General features: G+C 52.0%; 1 protein-coding gene across 2 annotated transcripts; it reads left to right on the forward strand.

The window, feature by feature from the left end:
• The first annotated feature begins 953 nt into the window (after positions 1–953).
• Positions 954–18,395, forward strand: ITPKC (inositol-trisphosphate 3-kinase C). 2 transcript variants are annotated; one of them, XM_068992404.1, is made up of 7 exons: positions 954–2,087; positions 6,632–6,731; positions 9,258–9,471; positions 10,911–11,115; positions 13,328–13,429; positions 14,045–14,116; positions 17,064–18,395. In XM_068992404.1, exons 1-7 carry the CDS (start codon positions 954–956, stop codon positions 17,265–17,267), a joined length of 2,031 nt encoding a protein of 676 aa, XP_068848505.1. In that variant the 3' UTR covers positions 17,268–18,395. The 2 variants fall into 2 exon arrangements, with proteins under 2 accessions (XP_068848505.1, XP_068848506.1); XM_068992405.1 differs by lacking the exon at positions 14,045–14,116.
• The last annotated feature ends 23 nt before the right edge of the window (positions 18,396–18,418 follow it).

The following is an 18,418-nucleotide window of genomic DNA, read 5'->3' on the forward strand; positions in this document are numbered from 1 at the left end:
CAGATGTGTGATCTGGACTCACTGCTTTGCCTTTCTGTGCCTCTGTTTCCTTGATGATGCAACGGGGATGACGATGATCCCACCTTTTAAGATTTTTGGGTACAAAATGGTAAGTGCAGCTCCTGGGACAAAACAAGTACACAAATGTGTTATTGTAAGTAAATTAAAAATCCCCATAACAACCCTTTTTACAGATGGGGAAACTGAGGCTCAGAAGAGACAAGTCTGTTGGGAGAGGTCATCCTGGAAGTCAGTGTTGGAACCAGAATTTGGCCTTCAATTTTTTTCACTGCTCTGGGCCACAAGTTCCCAGTTGCTACAAGTAATTGGCTCCTGTGACACTGAACACACCTTTTTCCAAACAATAAAGTAACGCATCCTCATTTTACAGATGAGAAAACTGAGTCTGGGGCTCAGACAAGGGGTTGGGAGTGGAAGTCACTCCCTCATGGGGGACGCGGCTAGGAACTAGCAGAGGCGGGTCTCAACTGACGCAAATAGAATTCCCAAGTCTCTGAAAGTCCTTCCCGGCGCTGCGTGAAGAATGAGCGGGCTGCTGGACTCGTCGCAGGGGGTTACAGGGAGACTAAACTAGCCAGTCGAGGCTGTAGAGAGTTTGGACTAGTTGCGAGGGTGTAGCGAGGGGTCTACTCCCCCGCGATCAGGACACGAGCGCCACAAACACGACCTGTCAGGGACTCGCAGTCCACCCAGCCAAAGGAGGTGGGAGGAGCCAGACAAGGCCCGTCCCTTACGTCACGTCCGGCGAGGCGGGGCTTCGGGGCTTTCCCCGGGATGGAGGAGGGAGTATCGGTTAACCCCTCCGTGGCTGGGCGGGCTGGAGCTCCGAGGGCCGGAACCCGCGAATTGGGGCTCCCCAGCCACACCCCTCGCGGGATTTAAAGGGACAGGAGGGGCTGGGCCCGGTCGAGGCCCGAACCTTGCGAACGGGCATGAGGCGCTGCCCGTGCCGGGGAAGCCTGAACGAGGCGGAGGCCCAGGCGCTGCCGGCGGCAGCCCGCATGGGACTGGCGGCGCCGCGAGGGGGGCGGCGGCGGCAGCCAGGGCAGCAACGACCTGGGCCCGGAGCAGGGGGCCCGGTGGGGCGGCCGGAAGGGGGCGGGCCCCGGGCCCGGACCGAGGAGTCCAACCTCCACACCGAGCCCGAGAGGGCCAGCCTCGGGCTTGCGTCGGGGGCCGACGGACGGGCTGAGCCTGAAGCAGCTGGCCTCGGAGCGGAGACGGAGCGGCCCAACACAACGACGGAGCCAGGCAAGTCCATTCTCCGGACACATCTAGGAGGGAGCAGCCACTCGTCAGAGCTGGAGACAGCCGGTGACTGGACAGAGACTGGGACAGATGGCTTTTGGGCTGATCCACACAGGACTGACCTCCAGTCTCAGCCCCAGAGAGCTAACGTCTGGGCACAGCCAGGGGTTGACGGGCCCTGGACAGAACTAGAAATATATGGGTCACAGACCCAGTCAGAGAGGGCCAAGCCCAGGGCGGATAACCTCTGCATCCACCAGAACAGGTCAAGCGTCCGGACCCAGCCAGAGGGGGTCCCTCTCTCAACAGAGCGGAGTGCTGACAGCTCTTGGAAACAACCGTTTACCGAGGGCTCCAGGACGCAAAAAGGTACCGAAGACTCCTGGACGGAGCTGCACACTGATGGCTCCCAGATACAACAGGACACTGAAACAGCCTGGAAGCAGCTTGACCCCTGTGGTTTCCCAACACAAGATACCGATGGCTTGTGGTCACAGCCCGGCACTGACGGACCCCAGACAGAGCCTAGGACAGACTGCCTTTTGGGGGAGCCCAACCAAGATGACTCATTAGAGGAACCAGAACACAGGGAGTTGGTGACTCACCGGTACTCTCACCTGGAGGGTAGCCCCCTGACCCCTGTGCCCCGCCTCATTATCACTCCAGAGACACCTGAGCCTGAGGCTCGACCAGGGGGACCCCCCTCCCAGCTTGAGGCGGGCAGTGGTGGCTTCTCCTCGGCCTCCTCTTTCGACGAGTCTGAGGATGATGTGGTGGCTGGGGGCGGAGGTGCCAGCGACCCCGAGGACAGGTCTGGGGTGAGTGGGACCCATCCTGCCCTTGAGCCAGACCCCTACAGACCCCATAGCCCACCCCCCAACTCTCCCACCCCCGCCTTTCCTTTGAGAAGTTCTCTAGAACTCCAGCAGCAGTTTTATCTCCAGGCACCTCTTCCATCCACCAACCTCTTCCCTTTGACAGCCGGGTTCCTAGCTCTCCAGGCACCCTCCTCTTCATTCTCTCCTTTCCCCCGCCTCCAGTCCTGGGGTCTAAAATGGATGGCTGCTGGCCAACTTCATGGCACCCAGGAACCCCTAAAAGTTGTGTGAGTCCTGTGAGTATATACACATGCTTTTGCAGCAAGGGTCTGTAACTTCTGTTAGATCCCCTGGACAGTCTGTGACCACCCCTCCCCCCCGCCCCCCGCCCAGACTTTAAAGAATTCTAGTTTAGGGAGACAGAAAGGGTGCACTTTCTACCCCACTTTTCTTAGTTTGGGGCCCGTAGCTGCCTTAAGGGATCATGAGCCTTCAACACCCCTAAGCTCATTCACTTCTGCAGGGAGCAAGCGCCGAGTATTTTTATTTTAATCATCCTCAAAGGGCTGTGTGAACCCCAAACGGTAAGGGACCCCAGCCAAGGACTCTCCATCTCCCCACTGCATTACCCCCAGCTCCCCAGGGTGCTCCTGCAATCTCTTGTTTACATTCTCCATCCTCAGCTTGGGTGCGGTTCTCTGCTGGTGAATCAGGAGGGCTGGCAGGGCAGGTTCAGGGAGGGAGGGTCAGTGCAGAGGCAGGTATGAGAGCCTCCTATGGGTCAGTCTGCTGGATCCTCCCATTGTCCTGGGGCCCCTGGCTGGAGCCCGCCCTGAGCCCCACTCACCCCACATGCTTCGCTCTCTGAACATGCTCACACATGTGGTCGCAGGTGTAACAGACAGACCTGCCCCAGCCTGCCTGCACTGACCCTCTGGGGCTCTGCTGTTGCTGTTCCCTCTCCCTATTCCCTCAGCTCCTTGGCATCTCATAGCAGCTGAGCTGGAGTGAATGAAGGAAAAAAAAAACTCTCAAAAAAAAAGAAAAAAAAACACCCAGCTCTCACTCACTCATGCCCAGCCTTGTGCCAAGCTCTTTTGTTGATTTATTTATTTTTTGGTTGCAGCTTGCTGCATAAGGGATTTAAGCTCCTCAATCAGGGATCAAACCCTCTCCCCTTGCATTGGGAGTGCAGAATCCAAACCACTGGTCCGCCAGGGAAGTCCCTGTGCTGAACTCTTTGCTTGTATCAACTCATTTAAACTTCACAGCAGCCCTATGAGGTAGATTCCTTTATCTCCATTTTACAGATGAAGAGACTGAAACACACAGACCTGTCCAAAGTCACAGACCTTGGAAGGCGCAGATTCCAACTTTTACTGAACGATAGGCACTTTTTCTAAGTGCTGTATATGTATTAACTCACTGAATCTTTCTAACAGCACTGTAAGTTTGGGATTATTATCTCCATTTTACAGAGGGGACACTAAGGCCTACAGAGGTGAGATCACTTGCTTAGAGTTGGCCTCGTCTAGTCGGAGCCTAGATTCTAACTCAGTTCTGACTGAGTTGAAAACCCAGGCATTTTCACCCCTATAATGTGTGGCTCCATTCCTCCTCATCTGCCTTCCTCTGCAGCCTTTCTGTCTTCAGTGTTTCCTCATCCTCTAGAATCTGCCTCCAGGGCCCAGCTGTGACTAACATATGAAGGTGCCCAGCTCCGGAGTCTTCCATGGTTCCCCAGGGCTTTCCTGATAGCCACCAGGAGTTTGGTCCTGAGTTCACAGCTTCCTGTCTCCAGGCTCCTTCCTCTGTTCAGCTTCCCTTCTCCCCTCCTGACCCCTTCTGCTGTTGCAACGGAGCCTAAGTACATGCTGTTCCCCGAACACACTGCTGCCATCCTGCCTCCGATTGTTGCTCAAGCCATTCCCACCACCCAGAATACCCCTCGCTTCCTGCTCCCTTCATTTTGAAATCCCATCTGACCTTACAGACCCAGCTACTTTCTTCCTTTCCTCCCCCCTTCCTTCCTTCTCACATGCATCCTCCTAATCAGGCAACAGACAGTCCCCAAGTCCCTGCTATGTGTTTGGCTCCATGTTGGTTTTGCTGGGAACACAGCAGTGACCCAAATGCTGCCTGCATGGAGCTCCCAGGTCACTGGGAGGAGACAAACTCATCACCAGGCAGTGACAGCTTGGAGGGGTCAGGGCTGGGATGGGGGAAGCGCACAGGGTTGTGGGAGTCCAGAGAAGGTGACTGGCCAGACCTAGAGTATCAGGGCTTCCTGGAGTGGGGCAGGGGGTGGGGGGGGCGGACATGTGAGCTGAGGGCATGATGAAATCTGAGACAGCCCAGATTAACCATCAGATCTAAGAAAAAAGAGAGAGATAAAGAAGATACTGAATCTGCTTATGGTTAAAAGACAGAAACAAAAACATACTTTCAATCAACTTCCTTCAACCCAAACTATATTTTTGGAGCACTTATTCTGTGTTAGGCCATGACTGGGGACATGCTTGTAACCATGGCAACCTCAGTTCTGCCCTCAATCAAGGCTTGTAATCTGGCAGGGCTGTGGTGGATAACCCCAGGGCAGTAGGGGCAGACCAGAGATAGAACCCCAACACTACAATGTGTGATTTAGGCAGGTGACTTCACCCCTCTGAGTCTGTTTCCACCCTTGTAATACAGTCAACAATCCTCCTGGGATGGTGTTTTTAGGATTAGGTGGGTTATGCCACACTGAGCCTTTGTCATTGTGCCTGGAATGTTCCAGGTGCTTAGTAAACAGGAACCTTCATTCATCACCTCCTCTCCATGGCTGGCAGCTGGAGAGGGGAGGGAAGAACCCTTCCTGAGTCCTGCAGTCCAACTCCCTGGTCTGTGTTTGACCTTCCCACCATCCATTAGATGTCTGCTAGGTAACGGGGTTTTCAGGGTGTAGGAGATAACATGACTTTGACCTTCAGTGGAGGGAGATGAGCCATGTAGGTTTTTTCCTCTGGACCACAACTCGTTTTCTCAATCCTTGCTAAGAGTTTCGTATGTGCTTAGAGCAGAGAAAGTATTTGTGTGTGTGTGTGTACGCAGGTAGTGGTAAAGAACCCACCTGCCAATGCAGGAGACGTAAGAGATTCGGGTTTGGTTCCTGGGTCAGGAAGATCCCCTGGAGGGCTTGGCAACCCACTCCAGTATTCTTGCCTGGGACATCTCATAGACAGCGGAGCCTTGTGGGCTACAGTCTATAGGGTCACACAGAGTTGGACAGGACTGAAGCATGCATGCATGTGTGCATGCACGGGTGTGTGTGTACGCTCATGGGTATGTGTGTGCATACGCAGTGAACTCAGGCCCTAACCAGTTCTCAAGATGCTCTTGGCTGAGTCAACAGGATACAACTAAATCCTTGTTTTCTGATGGGATCTCTGTTTTATTTGCTGCCACCTTTTCTCTGCATCTAGGTTTCATTTTCTTTCTCTGTCATTACCGCCTCTCCCATTCTGTTTCTCTGTTTCTTTCTCTTCTAGTAACTCTGTGTCAGTGGGAAGAGGTCAGGACTGCTGTAGTAACAAACAGCGCCCAAACTTAGTGACTTGGAGCAACGAAGGATTTTTCTTCTCTTTTGGCTGTGCTGCCTGTGCGATCTTAGTTCCCTGACCAGGGATTGAACATGGGCCCTCAGCAGTGATGGGTGAGGCGAGGGCCCCCTGCTCCATGCTGCCTTCACTCAGCTGCTGTTTCTCTTCCCACAGTGCCCTGCCCGCCCCGCCCCCTTCTTTAACAGGAAAAAGAACATGGAGTCACTCACTGGCTTTAAGACTCCACCTAAAAGCGACACTCCCACTCACATTTCATTGGCCAAAGCTAAGTTCGAGAGGGCAGGGGTATCCCTGGCAGGGAGGCGGGCCTGAGGTCTTTGGTGAGCAGCTGTTAGGGCCGCCACAGTTCCTGTCCTTGTCCCTGTCCTCACTTTGTCCCCTGTCTCCACTTCTCTCTTTCTGTTGTTCGGCCTCTATCCATCAACTCCTTTGTTTTCCCTGGAAGATCTGACTTCCTTCAGGAACAGCAGGCTTCCACATTTTTGGTGTGTGTATGTCGTGGAAAGATGTGGGGTGTTGCTGGTGACTACAGCAAAACCTAGCCTATCTTTACTTCTTTGAGAAGGACAGAGAGACACAGATACAAAGTGATCACATTGAGGGACTTCCCTGGTGATCCAGTGGTTAAGACTCTGCTCCCAACATAGGGTTCGATCCCTGATTGGGGGAGATCCCTTATGCTGTGCAGCCAAAAAAAAAAAAAATGATGACACTGAGATAAATGGAAAGGGACTCTTCTCACCTTTGCTGAGGTGTTGAGGGGTGCTCATGATTGCTGAAGTGAGCTTTGCTTACCCCAGTGAGCTTAAGCCCAGTGATTCCAGGAAGCTCCCCCTGGCCCTTGGAAAGACCCCAGGCTGCCCCTTGGTTCCCTCTCAGAGCACTCACCTCACCCTCCCTTCCTGGCCTCAACCCTGACCCCACCCTCTCTGCCCCACACAGAACAAGCCGTGGAAGAAGCTGAAGACAGTTCTGAAGTATTCGCCCTTTGTGGTCTCCTTCCGAAAACACTACCCTTGGGTCCAGCTGTCTGGACACTCTGGTGAGAGTGGGCGGGGAGAAGGGTGGCTGAGGGGCAGGCCAAGCTGGGCAGAGATGCCTGGGTGGGGAAGGAACCGCCCTTTGTACTTTAGGTCCCCCATCTGTGAAATGGGCTGAGTGGCAGTCTGTAGTTCCTGGAGCTGTTGCGGCACGTGCTTAGGCTGGGCCGGGCTGTTCATACCTCAGGATGGAGGGCTGTTTCCTGTTAGCCTGGTGTCAGGGTGCTGGCAGGCAAATCTTTGACCATGGGGACAGAGGGGCCTGAGCTTGAATCTGAGTTCTGCTCTTTATTTGTGGATGGCCCTGGGCAAGTTGCTTTCCCTCACTGGGGCCCTGCCCCTCCTAAATGGCAGTTACCAGCCCCTGTCCCTATCTGTGTCTGGAGCAGAGTAGGCCCCCAGGAAACAACAGCTATGGGGCTTCCCTGTTGGCTCAGTGGTAAAGAACCTGCCTGCTGATGCCAAAGATGGGGATTCGATTCCTGGGTGGGGAAGATCCTTTGGAGAAGGAAATAGCAAGCCACTTCAGTATTCTTGCCTGGGAAATCCCATGGATAGAGGAGCCTGGCGGGCTACAGACCATGGGGTCAAAAAGAGTTGGACTCAATTTAGTGGCTAAACAACAACAAACAACAGCTTAAATGTCACCCCCCCCCCAATCCCCCCAGAACCTAGCACAGTGTCTTAAGCACATAGTAGCATGAGGCCAAGCATCTGGCATTTTTGGTCAAGGGCTAGATAATAAATATAAAGTACTCAACTCTGTTTTTGCAATATATAAGCAGACATAGATAATGTGTTCCAATAAAGCTTTTTTTTTTTCTTTTTACAAAAACTGGCAGTCGGCTGACTAGACAAATTGTTCCTATCAACAAAGGGAAGGGAACTTATCTTTCTGTTCATCCTCAGATCTGAGTCAGAGAAAGGCAAAGTCCCCCCCGCCCCCCACCACCAAAACCGGCAACACAGGCCTGCCATCTGTATGTATCCTAGTTACTATTGCTGAGTTTAAAAAAACCGAAAACAAAATTCAAGACTTAGTGGTTTGGAAAAAAAAGAAACAACTTCGTGGAATAAAACCACCATATTATTACACTCATAAGTTTTGGGTCAGGAATTCAGACAGCTGGGATGGCTTATTGCTGCACCATGATACCTGGGAATTCAACTAGGACAATCGAAGCCTGCAGGCTGGAAACCTTTGGAGATTCATTCATTCACACACCAGGCAGTTGATGCTGGCTGTTGGCTGGTTCTCCATTGGGACTGCCAGCTGGAAAGCCCATGTGTGACTTCTCTGTGTGGCTGCTTGGGGTTCTTCACAGTATGGTGGCCTCAGCAGATTTCTTACTTGGTAGCTCAGGACTGAAAGGCAAGGGTCTGTGATAACAAAGTGGAGGCTGCACCTCAGACTCTGAAGTCATAGTGTTGACAGTCAAGATTCTGTCAGAATCAAGGGGAAAAGAATGAAAGAATTAGATTCCACTTCTTGATTGGAGTGGCAAAATTCTAGAAGAGCGTGTGGACATGAGCTACTCTTTACTCATCATATGTATATGATGAAGACAAAACAAATGCCCCAGGAGAAGGGTTCATGATTACCGTTACAGACATTTTGGAAAATATAGTCTGAAAATATTGTCTGTCATTCTAATCTACACTATTTGCACGGCCCAGGAAATGCCAGATTTGTGAGTTAACAAGGTCCGTTTGTTAGCGCCCTGGGGCTCCAGGCTGAAACGAATGCAGACCTGCTCGGGAGAGTCATGCCCTGGACTCAGCTCTCACAAAAGTCCTCACTGCTGATCGTGAGCTCATAGTCCAAAATTACAAAGCAAATGAGAACATAGTGTGCTGGGAATCTGACTCTGTTTAGACAAAAATGCAGAACTAGGCCCTTCCTTCACCAACTCTGGCCAATATATTTTTTTTAATGGAAGGATGATTGCTTTACAGTATATTGTGGTTTTCTGTCATACATTAACAAGAATCAGCCATAGGTACACCCATGTCCCCTCCCTCCCAAAACTCTCTCCCATCTCCCTACCCATTCTACCCTTTCAGATTGTCACAGAGCACCTGTTTGAGTTCCCTGAATCCTACAGCAAATTCCCACTGGCTATGGGAATTGGCTATTCCCATTTACATATGGTATTGTAAGTTTCCATGTTACTCTCTGGATACATTTCACCCTCTCCCCTCCCCCCATGTCCAAAGGTCCATTCTCTATGTCTGTTTCTCCATTTAGTCCCTGAAAATAAATCCATCTTTTTAGATTCCATATATTATGCATCAGTATACAATATTTATACTTCTCTTTCTGACTTACTTCAATATAATAGGCTCTAGGTTCGTCCACCTCATTAGAACTGATTCAGATATATTCCCCTGGCCAAGATTTTGAGAGCTGCAGGGAGGGAGAGAAAGTATCGCAGACGGGTCAGGCAAGACGATGGTGGCCAGGATCTGAGACAGACAGCGAAGTGGCTCGTTCAGTTTCTGACCCTCTTGTTGATGGCTGCTCATAGGGAACTTTCAGGCAGGAGAAGATGGTTGGATTCTGAAGCGTTTCTGTCAGTACGAGCAGCGCAGCCTGGAGCAGCTGATGCGTGACCCCCTGCGGCCTTTTGTGCCAGCCTACTATGGCATGGTGCAGCGGGATGGCCAGACCTTTAACCAGATGGAAGATCTCCTGGCAGACTTTGAGAACCCCTCCATCATGGACTGCAAGATGGGCAGCAGGTAGGTTCAGGGGCAGCCATGGGGCAGAGGTGAAGGGTTGGGTGAACGTTTTTGAAGATAGCACCAAACCAATCTTCCTTTTAAACAATACTTAATTATTTATTTCGCCGTACCAGGCCCAGCTTGTGGCATGTGGGATTTAGTTCCCTAACCAGGGGTCAAACTGGGCCCCCAGCCCTGGGAGCACAGAATCTTACCCATTGGACCACCAGGGAAGTCTTAAGCCAATCTTCAAAGTGGTTGTACTAGCATCCTTTCCCACCAGCAGTGTATGAGAGTTCCAGTTGTTTTATCTTGTCATCAATGCTTTGTATTACCTGTTTTACTACTTTTAGCTATCTTGGCGGGTATCTCTTTATTGTTTTAATTTCTATTTCTCTGATGACCAAAGAAATTAAGCGTTGATTAGCCATTTAGATATCCTCTTTTGAAAACTGCCCATTTTACTGTTTCGTTTTGCTCATTTTTCAACTGGGCTCTCCAGTTGAGATTTGTAAGTCTTTATATATTCTGGATACAAGTCCTTTGCTGTAGGTACACACACACACACACACACACACACACACACACACACACACACCATTCTGTCTCTCTCCAGCTCTCCCATTTCACTCTCATAATGTCTTTTGATAAACAGAAGTACTTTTAATGTAGTACAGTTTATCAATTTATTTCATTACGGTTAGTAGCTTTTAAAGAAATCTGCCTACTTTAAGATCACGACGATCTCCTGTGTTTTCTTCTACAGGTTTTGTTTTTTCCTAAAATCATTTACTTACTTTTGACTGTGCTGGGTCTTTGCTGCTGTGAGGGCTTTTCTCTGGCTGCGGCGAGTAGGGGCTGCTCTCTAGCTGTGGTGCACAGGCTTCCCGGTGCAGTGGCTTCTCTTTGTTGCAGAGCACGGGCTCTAGGGTGTGCAGGCTCAGTAGCAGTTGTGGTTCCTGGGCTCTAGAGCACAGGTTCAATAGTTGTGGCATATGGGCTTAGTAGCTGTGTGGCATGTGGGATTTTCCCAGACCAGGGATCAAACCCATGTCTCCTGCATTGGCAGACAGATTCTTTACCACTGAGGTACCAGGGAAGCCCCTACAAGCTTTGTTTTAACTTTCACATTTAGATCCGCAATCCATCTAGATGTAAATTTTATATATGGTGTGAGGCAGGGATTGAGGTTCATTTTCTCTTTCCATATGGATATCCTGTTGGCCTGGTATCATTGATTGAAGACTGCTCTTTCCCCGTTGAACTGCAGTGCCTTTCTTGTCATAAATCGAGTGAATGTGCTTGTGTGTCTGTTTGTGGACTCTGTCCCAGTTCACTGATCTATTTGTCTATTCTTGTGCCATACTATAGTTTTATAACACTCCTTGATATCAGGGAGTAAAAGTTCTCCAGCTTTGTTCTTCATGGGTTCCCTTGTTACATCCTTTGTGTCCTAGGACCTACCTGGAGGAGGAGCTGGTGAAGGCGCGAGAACGGCCCCGGCCCCGGAAGGACATGTATGAGAAGATGGTGGCTGTGGACCCCGGGGCCCCCACCCCCGAGGAGCATGCCCAGTGTGCGGTCACTAAGCCCCGCTACATGCAGTGGAGGGAGACCGTGAGCTCGACCTCCACCCTGGGCTTCCGGATCGAGGGCATCAAGGTGAGGCCCAGGAGCTGCTGGCCTGTTTCCGGTGGGCTAAGAGCTAGGTCTGAGACAGAGTGACAGAAAAACCAACCAACTAGGATGTCAGAAAAAACTGGAAAGATGCCAGATCTGGAGAGCAAGCAGGAGACTGCAGAGTATGGAAATCAGGCTGGGAGTGGCCCGCTTCCCTGTTCCTGCCACGTCTGTCGCAGACCAAGTTTTATCTGTCCACCTGCCTGAAAGTCTCTTGATTCCACCTTCTTTCCCCCTCCCAGAGGCCCTGTCTGTGTCCAGCCCCACCTTCTCCTACCCCAGCCTCCCTGGGCTCCCAGATGCTGGACTTACCCATTCTGATCCATCATCTGATACAGCAGCTGGATGGGCTTTTTCTTCCTTATGCAGAAAAGTTTTCTCTTTTTTCTTCTTTTTTTTTTTTGTAAATTAAATCTAATTCTGTGAATAGCTATCCACCACAGTTTAAAAGTCAAAATAGTGTAAAAGAAATCTCTCTCCCAACCCTGTTGCTCTCCTTCCTGTTCTGTGCCCCCACCCCTCCAACCCCACACCTCCTCATGGGGAACCGCTTGATCAGTTACTTATATTTCTTCCTGTATATACAAACAATGCAGCCTACATTTTCCTCCCTTTCTTACAAAAGATGGCATGGTCCTGGAGAGTTTTCCTTGTCATTGCAGAGAGAGAGAGATTTTCCTCCCCGTCTCCTTCCTTCCTTTTCCCTCAGTATTAGCTCTCTGTGGGTGTGCCACAAGCCCCTGTAGATGGCACAGTGAAGCACTTTCATTTGTTTGAAAGGGTTCTCCTGTCTCCTGCCACAGGCCCTCTGTATTTGCTGTTTCCTGTGCCAGGACTGCTCTTCCCCCCCGCCCGGTTGACTGACTCTCAGTTACTGTCCGGGCTCCTTCCAAATTCCACTTCCTCTGGGATGCCCTCCTTGATTTCTGTCCTACTAGTTCAGGGCCTCTCCTCACCTCCTTATAACTTCCTACACTCCCTGATCTTATCTCCCTTTATGATGATCTTATTCAGTATCTGCCTCCCTCATGTAATTACACCTGTGCTGTTACCTGTGTGTTACCATTGCCCACAGGGCACCTGGCATAGCCTGGCAGGATGACTCAGGGGGCCCTTTGTACCTCTCTCAGACATAACAAGTAACATTAATCTCCTTTATTTTATTGCTTCTCTGCCTTTTGACTAAGATCAAGTGTAGTATGGGAGCTTCTCAGATGGCCCAGTGGTAAAGAATCCGCCTGCCAATGCAGGAGATACAAGAGACGCAGGTTTGATCTCTGGGTAGGGAAGATCCCCTAGAGTTGTTGAGTTGCTAAGTCGTGTCTGACTCTTTGCGACCCCATGGACTGCAGCACACCAGGCTTCCCTCTCCTTTGCTATCTTCCAGAACTTGCTTAAACTCATGTCCATTGAGTTGGTGATGCCATCCAACCATCTCATCCTCTGTCGCCCCCCTTCTTCTCCTGTCCTCCATCTTTCTCGGCATCAGGGTCTTTTCCAATGAGTTGGCTCTTCACCTTAGGTGGCCACAGTATTGGAGCTTCAGCTTCAGTATCAGTCCTTCCTAACGAATATTCAGGGTTGATTTCCTTTAAGATTGACTAGTTTGAGCTCTGTGAAGTCCAAGGGACTCTCAAGAGTCTTCTCTAGCACCACAATTCGAAAGCATCTCTAGTATTCTTGCCTGAAAAATTCCATGAACAGAGGAGCCTGACGGGCTACAGTCCATGGGGTCACAAACAGTCAGACATGACTGAGCGGCTGAGCACTTCATTGAGTGGTGCCCAGCGCTGTGCTATGGATCCTACACACTCAGGCTCTCCTAATCCTTATACCAGCTTTAGGAGGTGGGTATTAACACAATCCCATTTTCCAGATGAGGAAATCAAGGTTGAGGCAGGTGAAGTGACTTGCTCAAGGCCACCAAGTTACGAAGTATCAGAGCCATGATTCAAAGCCAGATCCAAGCCTCTCCAAAGCCCACTTGGCTAGACTGGTTCAACCAGGGGGTTTAAGTTCAGACCTGAAGGATTGGTTGCTCAGGAGTATGACCTGGGGCTGAGTGTGACCAGGTGGGCTGGCTTCCCCTGAACAGCAAGTAAGCCTGGAGGCAGGTAGTTGCCCCCCAGAGGTGTCTGAGGCTTCTTGGTGTTGGGTGTGGGAAGGAAAAGCCATGACACCCCTCATCTTGCAGAAAGCCGATGGGACCTGCAACACCAACTTCAAGAAGACGCAGAAGCTGGAGCAGGTGACAAAGGTGTTGGAGGATTTTGTGGACGGGAACCACACAATCCTGGTGAGCGGAACACCCAGGCCTCCAAGTTTGGAAGCGTAGGACCGCCACATCCTTGTTCCTCCTGTGTTAACCATCTTTTGCTTCAGCTGACGCTGGGCTGGCATTGCCCACTGTCTTGTCAGGGTGGGCAGGTCCAGGGGTGCCCTGCTGTCATGTCTGGTGGCTGCCTCACTGTCTCAGCTCCTGGCTAGATCGTGCAGCAGGCTGGCCTGGGCTTGTTCTCACAGTGGAAGCAGCAGGCCAAGAGAGCAAGCGAAAAAGCAAGGTCTCTCAATGACTGGGCTCAGAATGGCCACCTTCATTCCTGCAAGGTTCTATTGACCAAAGCAACTCATACAATCAAGCCTAGATTATAAGGGAGTCTGCCTCTTGGTAGGAAAAGCTGCTATGAATTGTGGGCATTCATGTAATCTACCAGCTATACTCTTGTCTGTGCCACCCTGATGCCTCCAATCCCGCCCTCCCCCCCCCCAATTTCCCCATGGCTCCTCTTATCCCATCCTGGCTGGGGTCTGCCCACTCCTTTGGGGGGAATGAGATGGAGTGAGATTTTAAGGTGGGTACAGACCCACAAAGTCCATGAACTAACCAAGAAATCTTCCCTCTCACCCACAGAGAAGGTACGTGGCACGCCTAGAAGAACTTCGTGATACTCTGGAAAGCTCCCCCTTCTTCAGGACCCATGAGGTGCGAGCCCCAGCCGCCATGGGAACAGAGGGCCCTGTGTGTGTTGGGGGGTGTCTGGGTCCAGGTGGCCTCAGGAGAAACCGCTGACAGAGTCACCTGCCAAAGCTATAAAAGGAGACCCTGAAGGAATTCCCTGGCAGTCCAGTGGTGAGGACTGACCTGGGTCTGGGTTCAACCCCTAGTCGGAGAACTAAGATCCCACAAGCCTTATGGCATGGCCAAAAAAAAAAAACAAGGCCCCTCCCCCAGGTTTGGGAGTTTGCTTCTTTAGGGTAAGCAGCATCAGGAATCTTAGGGAGGGGGACAGTTAGGAGCATGGACTACAGGCAGACGGCCTGGGATGAAGGCTGGCCCTGCCATGTGACCTGGGGCATGTGACCTACCCCCTTGGGCCTTGGTTTCTTCCTGGTAGAGGAAGGGAAAATAGTACTTTCCTTATGGAGCAGCTGAGGTGGACCTGAGCGAATATAGAGTGCTGTTCAGAGTGCAGAAGAGCTCCCAGCTCTTGCGATGATTCTGTAGCCATAATTATTTAAAATAATTTCTCTTTATTTTTGGCTGTATCAGGCCTTAGCTGAGGCACGCGAGCTCTTTGCTGTGGTTCTCAGGCTCAGGGATGGTGGTGCTCAGGCTTAGTTGCTCTGTCGTATGTGGAGTCTCAGTTCCCCGATCATGGATTGAACCTAAGTTCCCTGCATTGGAAGGCAGATTCTTTTCTCTTGGAAGAAAATAATTTTATTTATTTTTTTGTCTTTGGCTGCACTGGGACTCTAGCTGTGGAGAGCAGGGGCTACTCTCTAGTTGCGGTGCAAGGGTTTCCCATTGCAGTGGCCTCTTGTTGCGGAGCGTGGGCTCTAGGGCACTGGGCTCCGTCATCACAGTTTCTGGGCTCTAGTGCACAGGCTCAGTCTTAGTTGCGCATGCATGGGCTTAGCTGCTTCACTGCATGTGGGATCTGGAATGCGGATTCTTAACCACTGCATCGCCAGGGAAGTCTCCGTAATTACTTACAGTCATTGTTCCCTGCGTTCCTCCTTTGGCAGCTCTCCCCCTCCCCTTTCCCACGCTTTCCCAGCCTGTGTCTCTGGAAGCCGTCACCTCTCTGGGGCTGTCTCAGGAAGTCTGTGGTGACGTCACCAGGTGTATCTCCACGCTCTTTCATCTCTCTCTTCCAAGTCCCTCTCTCCTCTTTTTCCTGTTAGCACTGACTGCCGGAAGAGCCACATCTGGGAGTCAGGCGGGCCCATGTTTGAACCCCAGCTGCCTGGGCAGTGGCTCTGCAGGCCTGTCTCCTGACCCGTAGGACAGGGCCCCAGTAGCACCTGCCTCCTGGGTGTAGTGAAGGTTAAGTGGACTAACTTAGGTAAAGCCCAGCCCACAGGAAACCCTCAGTGTGTGCCAGTTTTTACTGTCACATGTCATCACCGACCGTCACCCTCATCATTGTCACTGCCTTTGAGCTTCACATGCGAGGCACAAAGAGGCGGCTTGGGGACTCCATCTCTTCTATCCTTGTGTTTGGTGTCACTTGCCTGGTGACTAGAATCTGAAAAAAGAAAACAAGTTGCCAAGATTTAAAACCCGAGACTTCACGCCAAAATCGGGATTTCTAGCTTCCTTTGGACCACAGGAGACGTGGCAGTCCTGGGCTCCTCCCCATGTGCCAACAGCGATCCAGAACTGGGCGGCGTCGCCTCTCCTGACAGCCACCTGCTCAGCTGCCCCGTCATCTGCATTCTCTGGAAGAACTGATGTTTGAAACCCAAGTAGCAAAAGGGAGGGGCTTGCAAACCTGTAGTTAGACAAGAGGAAGGAATGTGTTGCTTTTTTTTTTTTTTTAAAGTTTATTTTTTAAAAGTTTATTTACTTTTGGCTGTGCTGGGTCTTCACTGCTGCTGCTCGAGCTTTCTCTGGTTGCAGAAAGCGGGGGCTGCCCTTTGTTGGTGTGCAGGCTTCTCTTGTTGCAGAGCACAGGCTCTAGGGCACATGTGCTTCAGTGGTTGTGGTTCCCGGGCTCTAGTGCACAGGCTCAGTAGTTGCGGCGCACCGGCTTAGTTGGTCCGCAGCATGTGAGATCTTCCTGGACCTGGGATCGAACCCATGTCTCCTGCATTGGCAGGCAGATTCTTTTACCACTTAGTCACCAGGGAAGCCCTGTATTTCTAAATTAAAAAGAAAAAACAGCCCAGTATCTGCCTAGGGTGGTGTGCTCAGCTCCATAAGGCACCTTGTGAGCTGTGAAACATGGAATGCCGCAAAGGGAGGGGCTCTTACCATCATCCCCATTCTACAGATGAGGAAACTGAGCCTGGAAAAAAGGAAGCCACTTGCCTCGGATCACCAGTAGCAATTCCCTGGGGCTGAGCAGCTGCTGTCCCTTACCATGAGGAGGCATTATCCACACCCTCAGTCCCCACCAGGCTCCTTTGACCCATTTGGGATCCTGCAGGCATTGGATTTTGTACTCCAGTTTGAAAAGGGGTAACAGCTAACGCTGTTTTACATTAAAAACTTTCTTATTTTAGCTGTCAGGTCTTAGTTACAGCTCTCAGGCTTCTCTGGTCACTGGCTTCTTTCTAGTTGCAATGTGCAGGCTTAGGAGTTGCCGCACTCTTATTCCCCTGCATTGCAACGTGGATTCTTAACCACTGGACCACCAGGGAAATCCGTATTTTGCATTTGTTTATACAGGCAAGTCTTCTAAGAGCTTTATGTGGATTACTTCTATAGATAATATGCATAGCAGTCTTTGAGGTAAATGGTAAGGAGAGTTAAAAGTCCCCTGCCCAGGGAGGGGCATGCAGCCTGTAAGTGGCAGAGCTGGGGCTTGAACCCAGGCAGCCTGACTCCAAAGTCCATGCTATCAGCCACCCTCTCAGCTGTCTGCTGGGGCAGGGACCTTGGCCGTGCCTGCCCCTCCCTTTAACCTCCTGCCTCTCCTCTGCAGGTGGTAGGCAGTTCCCTCCTCTTTGTGCACGACCACACCGGCCTGGCCAAGGTCTGGATGATTGACTTCGGCAAGACCGTGGCCCTGCCTGACCACCAGACACTCAGCCACCGGCTGCCCTGGGCTGAAGGCAATCGCGAGGATGGCTACCTCTGGGGCCTGGACAACATGATCTGCCTGCTTCAGGGCCTGGCCCAGAGCTGACCTGCTTGTCCACAACCAGGTTGATTTATTGGATGGTGCCCATCTGGCTGGAGGGGCCCCGAGATGCGAGGGGCCTGAGATCGGCCACAGGGGAGCTGAAGTCCAGGGATGGGAGAGGTGGCATCGCACACCACGCAGGACCAGTGTGGAAGATCCGAAGGGCCTTGGAGATGGGGGTGGGGCCCGCCCCACCCTTTGACAAGATGGGAGGTTGTTAAGAACCGGAGAGGCAGTGTGACCTGGCTGGGGCCCGTGGTTGAGTCAGAACCGGACTGGGCCCCTGACCAGCCAGGAGGGGATGCAGCGGCCGCAGCTAAACCACGCGCCCTGAAAGAACGCAGTGCCCACGCTTGCACGGTACAGGCGTGACCTCGGGCCTGTCGCCACAAGAGTGACTGTAACCATGGCCCCTCCCTCTGCGGGCTGGCTGCTGGCGGGGCTGGAGAGCCAGACCTCATTAGTGAACAAACGCAGCAGCTCTCCTCCCACCCAGCCCCCACTCTTCACCTGGGGGTGGCTGAGGCTGGCAGAGGCTCTGCGGGTGTGGCGCTGTGGGTTGGGCCTGAGGGCTGACACCGCTGGGCAGGGCTCGGTTCACCCTGTCCTACTGGCCCCTGGCCCCACAGGCTCCTTCCCTGCTCCCAGAACTGCTGACCCCCTGCCGACCGAAACCACAGCCACATCCCGTGCCGCCACTGTGACAGTACCATCTCGACCCTCAGGCACCAGCCTCAGCTGGGGACTTCCTCCTCCTGCCCTTTCTGTCTCCTTCCTCCTAGAGGGCTGCGGTCGCAGTGAGGGCTTTCTGACGCCAGGCAGACTTGGGCCTGGCTCGGGACCCAGCTACTTTCCTCGGGAGCGCCCCCTCTCTGGCCTCTGCTGGGAAGATGCCCTGCTTGGTTGGGCCTGAGGTGCAGGGTGGGGGGGGCTGGCAACCTGGTCCAAACCAGAAGACCCCAGCACCCTGAGGTGCAGGTGGAGCCCCTCTGTCCTCCTGCTCCCAACTTTGGGTTCCTGGCCCACCAGGCTGGGCTGGGGGAAGAGAGGTGCCCCCTCCCCCTTAGCCAAAGCTCTCGCATGGTCTTCCAGGCTGAGGGTTGCTCCTTTTCTACTGACCATCTTTATACTTATTTATACGAGAGGTAGTTTGA

This window comes from Capricornis sumatraensis, chromosome 20 (genome assembly GCF_032405125.1).
Source record: "Capricornis sumatraensis isolate serow.1 chromosome 20, serow.2, whole genome shotgun sequence".
Classification (NCBI taxonomy): Eukaryota; Metazoa; Chordata; class Mammalia; order Artiodactyla; family Bovidae; genus Capricornis; species Capricornis sumatraensis.

Bases quoted from the DNA above. Each gene is read 5' to 3' on its own strand.
- ITPKC (XM_068992404.1), top strand. From the start codon at position 954: ATGAGGCGCTGCCCGTGCCGGGGAAGCCTGAACGAGGCGGAGGCCCAG. The intron at 6,732-9,257 runs GTGAGAGTGGGC...GGCTGCTCATAG, and splicing joins CCAGCTGTCTGGACACTCTG to GGAACTTTCAGGCAGGAGAA. The intron at 13,430-14,044 runs GTGAGCGGAACA...TCTCACCCACAG, and splicing joins ACGGGAACCACACAATCCTG to AGAAGGTACGTGGCACGCCT.